Raw genomic sequence first — 14,435 nt, forward strand, 5'->3', positions numbered from 1 at the left:
AAAACAGTGCTGATCTCAGTTGGATCAACAGAAAGAGCTATTAATCATTAAATTGTACAATTTCAGTGTGTGCAAGGGACTAGATTTAAGATGCATTTTTTTTCTAACTCGCTCTCCTCCCTCCTCTCTGTCTTCTCTCATGCAAACCTTTGTCCGTCTCATTCCCTCTCATCTCCTCCTTTAGAGGTTCAGCTCTGTGAAAGAAGTGTCGCCCCCTGTTGGTGTATATAATGACCCACGCTGTTCCCTGGAGCTGCTGAAGAGGACAACAGGAGTGAAGAAAAGCCCATTTGGCGTAACCGCAGCGCGCTTCACTCCTAACCACATAAAATGCTCCATACCAGGTCAGCGTGTGTGTGGGGTTGTGCGGATGCTGTTCAAAGTGATATCCCTCTCTGACATATATAGCTATATTTTACAGATGCAGTCCAGTGTTCTCTTTAACAGAGATCTTGCGGAAAATGTTGCCTTTTATGTGTTAATGTAATGGATCCGGCTCTATCCATAGCCTGTCAGACATCAGTGACAGTTCATTTTCACCTTATAATATCTGAGGACAGTGCTTGTTAGCTTTAGTTGCGGTTTTAAAGTCTGAATCCCATTCGCTTTGATTTCAAACAACCCATATTCTTTAAAAGTTCAGATTTGAACTTGACATGGCCATTGTATTCAATCTAACAAGTTATAATTAAGAAAATAAGCACTACTTTGCAGCTTGTATTAACATTTTGTGTGTGTGTGTTTTACACTGTATTGTCCAATGAGTGAACCATTCTTTGGTAGAGGCATGAGTCGTTTCCAATGCATTTAGCCTTTGAAAGTCTGAAATAGGTTGATAATTGTTATTATTATCTGTTTTTAATCTTACAAATTAAAAAAAGAGCCCTGAATGATAATCAATAATATAAAGACTTAAATTATATGTTTATGTATTCATGCAGGGACTGCACATATTACACTGAACAGCAGCTATTTATGTCAAAACACTCTTCAGACTTCAGACCGCACTAATTTATATCTGTGATTGCAGTCTCTTCTCAAAACATTTCTCAGTACGACTGGACTCGAGGATGTTCCATGATTTTTCTGGAAAGATGAAATGTTAGTTTGGTTTTTCAGTGCACGTCTAAAGACACATTTGACAGGCTTTGGAGCTGAATTGAAAGGTGTTAATGCACTTTATTCCTAAAATATAATTTTGTATTGTGTGGCTGCCTTTAAGGGTCTTTCATTGTTTGACATGGTACAGAAGCTATACTTGCATTTTGTTGCCTAATAGTTTTTTTTCTTTTCATACAAATAGTTTGCTCTCAATCAGTTTATGATTCTTGTGGAATTTGAGAAAACTACAATTTTATTCTGATGAGTGCAATTTAAAAAAAAAAAAAAAAATCCAAACCATTGGATTTATTTATTTTTATTTTTGCCAGCAAGTGTTTCTCAGTTGTGTTGGTAAATGGACTGCACTTATATAGAGCTTTTCTAGTCTACTTGCCACTATCACCCATTCACTCACACATACAGTATATACATCACACCCATACAAACACTCATACACTGATGGAACAGCCATCAGAGGCAATATGACACGCAAGAGCTGGGGATCGAACCACTGACCTTCTGATAAGTGGATGACCTGCTCTATCTCCTGAGCCACAGCTGCCCCATATTGCATTTCTGTTTTAACTTGTGTTTTCTGTATTTATACCATGTTTATAAATTGTGCACACTGTCTGTGTTGTCATATTGATGCAGCTGTTTTCTTAAGTCCCAGTGTGCACGTCTTTCTAGGCCGCAATATTATTAGTAATGTAGAATTAATCTTCTGTGTTTTTGAGAATTTTCTTCTCGTGCTGTCACTAAAGCATCTGTTCACACATGCAGACATGATACTTTACTGTTGAGGGGACAAATCAAAATAGCAGAAAAACATCTCAATATTAAATTTAGTGTATCACAGGTGTGGCACAGGCATCATTTTCACTTTACGCCAACACGACATGAATGCTACACACTCTGCCAAAACTAACGACACAAAGCCATAGTTACACCTACGCTACATGTGTCTAATGTTTGTGTTTCCATGAGGTTTAGACAGAACTAACTGACTGGTTAGAGGGATGGTGGTACCACAAGTATTTTCTAGGATGTCGCCCTTTACCATTTTATCTCAGATCACTAAATTGAGAACAACGTAAAAATGACTCTTCACAAACACGCACAATAATCACCCTGTCTGCACTCTGTCCAGGTCCAGGATCCTATAATGTGTTTGAGCAAGGTTTAGCCCAGGAGAGTTTTAAAAAGGCATTTTTAGAGCAAAGCAGGAAGGGAGGCTTCGGCTCCTCTGCTCAACGCAACTCCTTCTTCCACAACAAGGAATCGATAGAGGCCCCAAGTCCAGGACAGTATGAGGTAGGAAGATCCATCAATATACTGTAGTCATTCATTTACTCCTTCTTGAGGAGATATATATACCCTGATATTAACTGGGCTGAAATACAAAGCTTTGTTATTACTTGAGCCCTACATAAAACTGTTCATATCCTGATCACCGTATTTGTATGCATGTGTGTGACAGCTGAATGTTTGTATTCAGACAGAGAAGAAGACAGAGGAGCGCTACAAAAAGCAGCACACAGCGGTTTTCAAATCAGCCACAGAACGTCTGGCATTATCACTACTTGCTAAAGTAAGTCTCCTCTCTCTACTCCCTCTTTCTCTTTGTTTCCCAGTTTCCGCCACTATTGTCTTTTTCTTATTCTTTTTCATCCACACTCCAAGTTTCTGTTGTAAAGCTGCTCAAACCTACTTAGCAGAAGAGTCTAAGATGAAGTAAAACAGAATTACTTGCCAAGTTTTTCCTTTCATAAATGGGCCATCGCAGCTGCAGCATCTGACCCACTACGCCAAGGGTCCTGTTTTCCAGCAGTTAATTTTCTTTGACTGCTTCTTTTTTTGTTTTCCTCTTCCTGCTAATGCTCATTTATGATGAAGAAAACAGGTCACAATTCATGATAATTAGTTTCTTGTTCCTCTCCCATGTTCTTTTCCCTTTTCCTGTGATCTTCCTTGTTCCTGTCCCTCGCCCACTTCCCTGATTTTATTCCTTTCTAACTGTTGTTAATAATATATTCACATACCTGACTCTGGCTTTCCACCTGTAAGTATAATTTTATTCAACTGTATTTCAAAACAGTTACTTTCCTTTTATATTTATCATCAATACTTATGCATATGGCCTAAAACTAAAACAACAGGACATCATGCTTTTACTTTTATGTGTATGATTTTAAGTACATTTAGTGTTGAATATTTTAATATTACTGTAGTGAATCTGCCATTTTTATAGAGAGATATTCTATTTACATATTCTTGTACTTATTTAGATAAAAAGCTGGGTGTTTCTGCAGCCACAGGGCATTAATCTTAAGGGTTGCTCACAGAGACACATTTATCTAAACCTCATATCCAAACAGGCTTCAGTGATTTGTGTCATTTAAGTCAACTGACTCCTTTCTAGCAGTGACCTGAATATCAACAACATTTGTAAGAGTGGAAAAAACCTATATTCCTATGGAATTAGAATTGTTTTAATATGAGTGAACAAAGCTTCTCAAGTCTTATGGAGAGAGAGTAAAAGTTATTTGAAACCTAAAAACTGTCTCAAAGCAAAATCAGACTTTCAGTATTAAAAAGTATCTTCAACTTTCTCCACTCTCATTTCACTCATTGAAGTTTCTCCTTTGTTCTTGCTATAGCTTTTTTTTTTTTTGCATCTGCTGCCAGTTTTTATGTCTCTGTGCCGGCTATAGCCAGAGCCTGAGGCATTATGTTTTTGGGTTGTCCGTCCGTCTGTCCGTACGTCCCATTCTCGTGAGCGCGATATCTCAGTAATGCCTTTAGGGAATCTTTTCAAATTTGGCACAAATGTCCATTTGGACTCAAGTATTAACTGATTTGATTTTGGTGCCCAAAGGTCAAAGGCCAAGGTCACTGGGACCTCACAAAACATATTTTTGGCCATAACTCACAAATTCATACACTAATTATGACACCATTTAACTCAAATGTCTATAAGGATAAAATGAAGTCATAACATTTCATATTCAAATGGTCAAAGGTCAACGTCACTGTGACATCATAATGTTCTGCGAAAACACTTCTGGCCATTATTCAATGCTGTAACTTATGAAGGGGAGATTGTGACCTTATTTCCTGCAACTTGGCGAGGCATTAATTCTAGTTTTATTTATGCTGATGATATTTTCAGTTTCAGTTCTGACACAGTTGGTGGAGAGAAACAGAAAAAGTTGCACCACTTGTTGCGCTTGTGGACAGTTGAGCTGTTACTCTGAAAACTGTCATTGGCCATTGAGGACTTACCCCTGAAATACCCACCCAGCTGAGAACTTTGTGTCAAAACTGAATCTGAACAGTGAATCTGTTTTTAAAAGTGCTTGTGAGATGGTAACAGCACAACACTGTAGATTCAGTGAGTGTCTTTATTTTTAGGGCAGTGTTTTATAATTGCATTGCATAATTTTTAAATGTTATAGGAAATATTTCTAAAACCCTTGTTTTTTACACTTTTGCATTACAACACCATTATGCCTGCAGTGCTTGATGTTAATGCCAACAAAAAAATAACAACAGCAACAGTGCTACATTTGAACAAGTGACAATGTTTGGATTGTGAAAGCTGGATTTCTTTGCTCTGGATGACACAGGATGGTGTTTACTTGCATATAAATAATGTGCTAATGAAGAAACACAGAAGCAGCTGGTTGTGAGGGTTAGCGATTGAATCTTACCGACTAGTATTGAAAAAATGAATTATGTAAATTTCCTGCTAAAGTGTACGCTACAGCATTTTAATATTCAAAATACACAATTTGTATTTCGAGTACCCTTCTGGGTACCAGCTGTTGTTTAATCTGATTAACTCCAAAGGTTAGAAGTGTTATCTAAATCTTGAGGCAAAGGTCTCCAGAACTGATCTTAACACCGCAAACTATGCCGCTCTCTAGAAAGGCAGAGTTTAAAGGGTAATTCAGCACTTATCACAGATGGCAGAAAATTGTAGATGCACAGCTCAAGTAAGCCCCTTGAGGCAAATTTATGATATTTGTGATATAAATAAAAATGTACTTAAAATTTCACTGACTTGAATCAACGTCACTGGGTTTAGTTTGTCACATCATGGCTTTCATTCACATCCATCACTCAGTTATACACTGCTGATATAACTAACTTCCTCACAATAACTTGTAATAAAGCAAATTAGAAACCCAGTCACATGTACACCTGGACAAGAATTTGGCTTTCTCCAGGAGAAATCTGGCAGTGGAAATCACATTCCCTGACCAATGACAATGTGGAAAAAATAAGTTTAAGCTGGAATTTCTGACACTTTGTGATCTAGTATTGAATATCCCTGAATGAACTTTTATATCTAAGAGAAATGCTGTTTTTTTTGACAAAAATCTTTTAAAGTATTGATGATAAAAATGCTTACTTGTGAAAATGATGTTTCACAAGTAAGAAAACAACCATGTTCATGTCTCATCCAGGCCCAGTGGTTGTCAATCCTCAGTGTCGGGACACAGAGCCACTCTGGTGTTCATTGCTGCTGTCTAATCAGGGAGTGTTTTATACCTCAGACACCAAGTGACTGCAATTAACTACCTGGTGAGACATGAAACCAGCAGGACTGGGTACAGAGGAGCAGGATTGAGAGCTGCTGCTACTATGTCCGAGGAGCGCAGCCTGAGAAATCTATAGGCGACACACATGGAAATATCATCAAATAAACTTGCATCAATAATCAGCATAATACACAGTGACATCAGAGATCAGGGATAGCTTCTTCTGGGTGAAGGATGATCACTTTACACCCTGGTCCACCCTCTAACATATTAGAAAAACAATGTCATGAAACTATATGGATGGCAAGGAATATCATTTTTGCTGTCCTCATGAATTGTACTATATGTCTCTGCAAATAATACACCACTGGGCAGAGCATGGCATCTGTTACAGTTTCAGTTTTTGCACTCGTAGCATTTTGTATGGCAATTTGGATAAACATAGTCACAGAGTTATGTGTATTTCTACAGTTACATCATTGTTAGTGTTACATCGTCAATCATATTTTATTGCATATCACAAATGAACTTAAGCAAGTGTGATGGGACTCATTAGAAAACTGAGAATGATCCATTAAGAATTCTGGTGCTGATCGCCCTGTGTAATAGTCTCTATCTCATATATCTGTCTGAACTGTTTGCCATTTTTCATGACAAATGCGCCGTGTAGTTCTCTGTCAGGCTGCAGTATATTGTACTGATAGATGGCTGGCTCACTCAGGATCAACGGTGTGCTACATCCTAATGTAGACAGTAGAAAAATATAGAAAACAGCCACACTAACCACTGTCTACATAATGACTGGATCAAGATCTGAATGTTGGACATTTGCAAGTATAAATGATGAGTGTTAGAGTTTCATTACATGCCAGACACACACACACACACACACACACACACACACACACACGCACACACACGCACACACATACACACACCGAGTGATTTAAATTTTAACGGGGTACAGTTCCCAGACGCAGTACCTCCAGATCGGTTGTGTGTACCTGCAAACATAATTGGCTGTGTTTGCGGGTGGGGAGCCGTCGGGGTCGAGGTGAAAAGAAGCGGCTGGCTGCACTACATGTCATGGAGGTAGCACATGTCTGTCTGCAGCCGGGTTAGCGCTGACGAGGACTGCAGTGTTTCAAACACTCTGGACTGGGAGAAAACAGGCAAAAAATTGCAAATACACAAACACAAAGAAACCCAATTACTTTGACTATACTTTAGAGACACAATATTGCCTCCACATTTCCCTCCCTGCCTCACTGGCTCTTTTTTTCTTTCTGGCTGGTACCTCAGAGTGCTCTGTGGAGAAGATCTGAGGCCACTTGTAATGGCTCCATGCAGAGCCTCCTTTATGGCCAGTTAATGAAAAATCACCTGGGGACGTCTTTGCTGTAACAGTTAGCCACATGCCGTGCTGCAGCCTATGCTGTATCCCTGGAAACGGCACCCCACTGGGACGGATATTAAAAGAGCCTAATCAGGAAGCAATCATGATTATGAGAAGGGAGTAAGACGAAAAACCAAGAAAAAAGGCAGATAGTATGTTTTTATTATCTGTTTTATGTTTGGGAGTTTAGGTCCTCTGTACTTTGACTTAAAAGCTTCGTCTAGCAGAGGAGGTCGACCTTTTGTGGGAGAAATTATTCACACTGCATTGGATTTAGAAACCAGAAATATAAAAGACATACCATCTCAGTTGAAATGATAGAAGCTGTCTTCTGAGGTGCATTAAACACAGCAGGGAGACCTCTTATCTGACTTCCAGAAGATATTTATTACATCCTTTCCTTTTTCTTTGCTGTTAGGTGCTTTCCTCCTCCACATCTTTTGTTTCCAAAATGTTAGCTTTGTTTTGAGGCGAAGTCTATGATCATGTATCCTATTGACACCATGAATTTCAAATCAGTCTGTTCCCGAATCCACTCTAAACTGATTTGATTGCCAAACAGTGGTTAAAACATATTGAACAACATGCATGGCACGGTCTTTTTAGGTTGATGCTTCTTATCGTTTGCTGTGCCCTTATTCAAAGGATGCTTACTTTTCTGACAGTCTAAATCAAATACACTTCAATCAGTTCATATATTTGAAGCTATGTCAGATCCGTACTTCAGCTTGAGGTCTGGATCTGATAGGAGTTGATTACCTGTCTGTTGAAGAGACAGAATCAGACATGTTGTTGAGAAATGACAGCTCTGAAAGCAGAGATGATTATGAGTACAGCATGGCTTAAATGAGAGATTGCTTCTCTCACTTAAAATCCATTGCCTTTTTCCAGTATTATTCCTCTTGATTGCCACCCTTCTTTCTCTTGTTGTGTTCTCTCCTCCCCTCATGTTTTTCTCCCCCTTTTTTTTTCTTTCTTCCTTCTTTCCTTTCACCTCCTACCCCGCTGTACACATTCCTTCTTCTCCATCCCACCCCGCCTTCTCCTCCTACTCCTGATGATGACCTTTCTGTTGCAGAGGTCGTGGGATACCCTTTGGCAGCGCTGGCGGAGAATAAGTGTGGAATTTAATTTGGACCTATGCTTTACCCTTAGGCAGTGGAATTCCTCTCTCTTCTATAGATGAGTGAAATATTGCCCCGTCCCTTGAAGTGACAGCAGAGAGGTCTGACTGGGCGTTTTGTCTGTCTGTCAGTTTTTACTAGTATGTTCCTGCCTGTCGTCATCTCTGTCGATTTTGTTCTGCTGCCAATGATGTTGAGATTAATAGAGGTTCTGATGGATAGTTATTGTTACACTGAGTGAGTGTGAGGGGTTGTCAATGGCAAGGGCATTGGTTCAATAATGAGGTGTTAGCAATAGCTTTAATAAGAGGTGCACTTTCACTTATAAGTGCTAGAGATGTCCTGAGTCGATCCTAAATCAGGGCATATCTTAATTGACTGGCATTGGCTAAAATAAACCAAGTCAAAATGAAATCCTCTTTTCTGTACTCCACCTCAGCCTGATAGTGTTGGAGAGTAAAAATGAGTGTGTGAATGCTAAAAATGATGTGGTCGCACTGGCAAGTGACTCAGAGTTCTGACACTGAGTTCTGTTTGCATAGCTGAGCTCCAATCCCAGATATCATTAACAAACAGAAGTGTGTCAGGTGAAGTAGGCCACAGCTGCTATTTCAATGTGTCTGTTACATATTCATTCAACACTTAAGTAAGCATAAGTATTGGCCCTTACTCTGTGTCAGCAGATACCCAGTCTTGGATTGTGGGTTAAGATTGCAATTTTGTCAAAATAATCCAGTGAAATGCAATGATTTTTCAACTTGTCTTGGATAAGTTTGATATATTGCACACGATTTTACTGAGGTAAACATGGATAGAAATAACAACAAATAGCAACTATGAGTCTGGACTTATACACAGTGATGCTTTGAGATAAATGCTAACATCAGTGCTTACATACACACAATAAAATCGCTAACATACTGATGTTAAGCAGGTATAATGTGTACCATTTTCACCATCTTAGTTTAGCATGTTAGCATTCTAACATTTGCTAAGTAGCACTCACACAGAGTACAGCTGAAGTTGATGGGAATGCCATTAGTTTCAGGTATTTGCTCATAAATGACGAATTAATATTTTGACAGATCATCGTGTCGTTATTACTGTTAGACTGGATGTGGTCCGTAGCTGTGGCAGGCGGGTTATGCAATGCTGTCACCCAGTTAATATAAACACTGACATCACCAGGTGGTAGACAAAGTTGTAATGACATGCTACCTGTTTCTTTTCTAATTATACTTTATTTACATGTTAAAGTAAATTAGGTGCAACAAAACGACATCACATGATACAATAGTGTAAGAGTAACCAAAGGTGACTTATATGGGATTACACTGTTATTTTCTTATTGTTCGTTGCTCAACTAAAATTGGTTTCAGACCTTCTTATGACATTTACCATTGTAATTTTGGGAAAATTTTTTCACATAAGTTTGATAAATTAAAAAAAATATCTTATATAACCCTCAATAACATCAGTAAATAAAAAGCCATTTTCAGCTTTCTGTTACAATAGCCAAATATTTGACAATATAAAGTTCGCAGATCTCTGGCTCCATGTAAGTCATTTGAAGCTGATGTAACCAAGTAATAATGTCTCTGCCAGTCAAACATATTTCAGTTTATCTGCTCTAATATCTGTCATGCTGACAATCAGCAACACTTCATAATTCTCCTTTCTCAGTGTAACCGGCTTGATGGAATCAGACAGACTATATTAAAACATGGCTTTTATAACATGTACCACTGACAATGATTGGATGCAGGATTCATAATATTGCAATGGTGCGAAAATAATAAGGAAAACAAATGGAAAAAGGAGAGACTTCTCAACCGGAGATATTTCCATCCATCACTTGGCAACTGTCGCTGTTAGGGAAGGTGATATACTGACTTCCAATGCCATGCCAACATTTATAAGTACTTTTATATGGTTACTCATTGTACACTGTAATTTTGCACGTGTTCCTGAGATTGACAAGACATGCTGAGATTACAGTAATTTAGTGGTTAAATTGTTAACCCTGAAGGCTGCGTTATGCAACTGTGTTAGGTACATGCTTGAAAATCAAACTTTAGTTAGAGCTATGAGGGCTGTGCAGAGACTAGACCGCTGTGTTTTCTTCCTACTTGTTTCTGGTCTCGGTTGCCATCATAAAAGCCATATATTGCATAAAAATCATACTCAGTGGCTACTGTATTGTATTTCTTGTCCAGCAATACAGATAGACATCATTCACAAGCCGTGACACGGTCAAGGAAAACCTCAATAATGTCAGTGACAAGTGGAAAAGCTCCACATTGCTCTCAGAAAATGATGCCACACACAATAGACCTGAGAGAGACAGAGAAAAAAATGCAACTGAAAGAAAGAAGCAGGAGTGAATGAAGGAAAGAAAAAGAGAATGAGATAGATAGAGTAAGAGAGAGACAGAGACTCTGTGTATAATGTGTAATTATCTAACCTATTAGCTCTGGTTGAGATAATTAGAGTGTTTGCTGAACATACATTTATCAAACTGAAGAGCAGCATCACCCCCTGCTCTGCAGAATGAACTAAACGAAAACAAAAATGTGAAGAGTGAAGAGGGATGGGATAGACAGGGATGAATGAATGGTCAAGAAAGAGGGACAGATAGAAAGAAAGGCTTGTGACAGAGACAGAAAAACATAATGTAGACAGAGAGAAAGATGGAAAAGGCATAAGCGATGAGAAGAAGAGACATTGCTGTCCGTGGCTTGAGAGATAGCAAGATGATAAATAAATAAATGCTATGTGAGCCAGACAAAGAGCGTGACAGCACATTGACGGTAATGCCATGGGCAAGATATCTTGAAATATCTGGGATAGGAAAATATGCAGAGGCCCAAGGTTTGTCACTTATTGACTTTTTGTCTCTGTGTTTCATTGCATTTTTATGATATATCCATGGACAGCTAATGGCATGTCATGGTGCAGCCTCTGTTTATGGGAGACAAGGGATTCGGGTGATGAAAGAAAGGAACAAAAACAGGAAAATGGAGTTATAGATTTGATATGGATTTTACTGTCAGCTGTCAGGGTAATGATGATGGTGTGAGTCCCTGTGAGAATTCGAGTACGGACACATACACACACCAGCACACATGACGAGAAAGTGAGTCACTCAAAATGTGCCCATGAACAAATAAATACACATACAATACCCAGTGTGTACATGCAGCAGATGTATATGCATGTGTTTGTTTGCATGCAGTTGTGAATGCATACACACAGAGTTGCATGCACGTGCGCACACACCCACACACACACACACACACACACACACACACAATTAAGTGACCGAATGAGAAGAAGTGCTTAGTGACACTTCCACCCCGAGGCTTCAGATGGTAACACTCCCATTATACTCTGCACAATAGTGTCCTGAACAATTCATGAACGTGACGGATAGAACGATTTGAAGATGGGGTGGAGGAGAGCAGTGGTGCTGTCATATCCAGTAGCTGTATTGACTAGTGTTTCTGACAAGAGCTTTTTACTCCCTCTTTCTGTCTCTGTGTCTCTCCCTCACTTTGCCCACTCTCTTTTATTTGCTCTCGACTATAAACAAAATAGAAAAGGAAATTACAGGCAATGATATTGATTTTGTGCTCATGAGTCAGTCACATTGCCAAAGTGTCGCTGTGGCCATGTGTCCGTCTGCCTGCTGATTTACCCATCTACCTGTCTTTACTGCCTATCTGCCTCAGCCTCTTCACTTGCTCCTCAACTGTAAAGTCACAGTAAAACATTACTTTGATTTGTTCAGCTCAGCTGTTCATTACAATATTTAAATCATCTAGACTCCCCACAGCTAAAGGCCACAAGCAACACAACTCCTTATCCAGTAAGCAGGAGTTCAGACTGACCGATGTGAGTCTTAGATCCCTGAGTTTGAAGGCTTATCAGAAGCCACAACACTGCACAGTGGTTAATAATGCAAGTAAGAAAGGATTTTATAATTCTGGGTTATCATGGCAACAACTGTTTCATCCCGCATCACAACAATTGTGAGGTGAACATTAAAAATACATGGTTCATGTTAGAGACTAGGCTGGATGACCCTGCGTTTTTGTTGGTTTGTTGTTGTTTTTCTTTGACAGAGCCTTCTATGTCTGCCCCCCAGCCAGTGATATGAATGAGGGGGCTAAATTTTCTAACACAGCTCTAATGTCTGTCTGAATATCGCTTGTGTTTAGAATCTGGTCACTGAACTGTGTGTTTATTTGCACCAAATAGCGTATCATCTGTGCGGTAGCTATAAACTAGTTATCTACAGATGCACCAGCCGTGTCTATGGGAGTCTGCATGTGTATTTGTCTTCAGATCAGCCTCTGATTGAGCTGAAGACAAATATACAGCTCAGTCGCAGAAGTTGCCAGGAACTCCAATTCTTTCTGTTGCAGTTTCCTCTTTTCTCTGGTCTCTGTATGTTTATGAAGTAGATTCATAAAGCCCCAGGCAAATTGTCTTTCCACTGACTTTGTATTCACTCGCATCGCTGCTAAAATTTGCTTTACATTTTGTCTGAACACACGCTAAGTCTTCAGTGACTTGCAGAGCAGCACTGTCACCTGTCATCACTGAGCTAGAGTTACTATTAGTAACTATCACTCTATAAATTCACACAATGAAGAGAATCTCTTGGCTTAGGGAGAAAACCCCATAAATCCATTCCCTTATGTAACACTGACACCAAAGCCTGGCCAGAAAAGACCTGCTCTTCTCCTTCACACCTTGTGAAACAGAGGGTGAGGGCATCAAATAAAAAGCTCTTAATGTTAAACACGCTGCCTTCAGGCTTCAGTTGTGCCCCTGCAGGTTCAGCTCTCTCAAGCCAGGTTTTTTGCGCCATGTGTCCAGTTTTTCTTGAAAAAAAGTCTAAAAAGCTTCAACTTTTTTTTTTTTTTCTTTACATATAAATCTGTTCCTACAGCGGGGCATTACATTATCTGTCCAGTACATGAAACAACACGTCCCCACCACCCCATTGTGTTGTTTTAATGTAGGGCAAATGTCTATGTGAATACAGCCTGAATAAGAGTGTCTGAAGTAAAAGCTGCAGGTCTAGTGCTTCAGCCTGATCTACTGTATGTCTCCTTTTTACTCACAGACATATTATTTACGGACTAGTTTAGACCTTTTAAGCCACTCTGTCTGGGCTTTTATTCTCTTTTCCTGCTTTATTTTTCAGCTAAAATGATGTTAAATTGCTGTCCATTAAAAGATGTGCGACTCTCTGACGGGTCGAAAAAAAAAGTCTCTAATTCAAACAGTTTGCTGGATCTAAGTGAAGTCTAATGCTCAGATCATAATGGCCTGATTAGCTAACAGAGATAGAGAAAAAAAAAAGCTGTGTGGTAGATGATGATCGACAAAGAGTTTAAAGACCAACCGCAAAAGTTGTGCCAGTGACTTCTAAAAGCTGCTATTCACGACCCCTCACAAAACATGCAAATTATCTTTCTATTCTTAACTAATATTCATCCTGATGGTGGCGCTGTGGGAAGGCCATGGGTGTCATTAAAATCAAAGCAAGGAGCATGAATACGCTCAACAAATTATATAGCAATTTGGAGAACGTCCTCCAAAGCGAAACAACATTTGTTGTTTCAGTAAATGCCCAAATATAACATTTATTTATGTCCATGTGATACAAGCCTCTGATGTGTATAGTAATTTCTCTTTTCCATCAGGAGCAAAGGAGGAAGTATTATGATGCTGGTATAGAGCTGTAGGTCCATAGAGATGGATGGGTCAGCAAAGCGTCCGAATTTAACACAGGAGACTGCTGTTCATTTCCTGTTTCCTATCGACAGTCAGTGTTGTTTTCTTTACTGCCTTAACCTTTAGAAAGTGGTTGTTACTGTAACCACGATGGTGAAGGTTCCTTAACCTTAACAAAGAAGTAATTTTAAGCCAAACCCTGATCTTTCCCCAAACCTGACAAAGACATTCATTACTTAAACCTAACCAAACCTTAACCATACCAGTGTCAAGTCATAAGACAGATTTTCTTTTCAACAGTGATTTGTAGTGGTTTTGGCATAATGTGAGTATAGGTAGAAAGTGACCAAAATGTCACCTAATATATGGTTTGAGTATTAATCTTCTACAAGATTTTTAATTTGCCACTTGCTAAATGGACTGATTCTTACTTCTGACCTCACCTGTCCTCTAATTAAGTTGTGGTAAGCTTAATTTCCTGCTCTGACTGGAATAGATACATATTAAGCGATTCATATC

At 39.1% G+C, this 14,435-nt stretch overlaps 1 protein-coding gene across 1 annotated transcript in view; it reads left to right on the forward strand.

The window, feature by feature from the left end:
- stpg2 (sperm tail PG-rich repeat containing 2) overlaps positions 1-14,435 on the forward strand; it is a 53,929-nt gene that overhangs the window by 21,464 nt on the left and 18,030 nt on the right. Inside the window, exons 8-10 of the mRNA XM_022757608.1 lie at positions 185-344; positions 2,252-2,415; positions 2,600-2,692. Coding sequence (XP_022613329.1) covers positions 185-344; positions 2,252-2,415; positions 2,600-2,692 — 417 coding nt within the window. The remainder of the gene's footprint in view (positions 1-184; positions 345-2,251; positions 2,416-2,599; positions 2,693-14,435) is intronic.

This window comes from Seriola dumerili, unplaced genomic scaffold, assembly GCF_002260705.1.
Source record: "Seriola dumerili isolate Sdu_G_001 unplaced genomic scaffold, Sdu_1.0 BDQW01000290.1, whole genome shotgun sequence".
Classification (NCBI taxonomy): domain Eukaryota; kingdom Metazoa; phylum Chordata; class Actinopteri; order Carangiformes; family Carangidae; genus Seriola; species Seriola dumerili.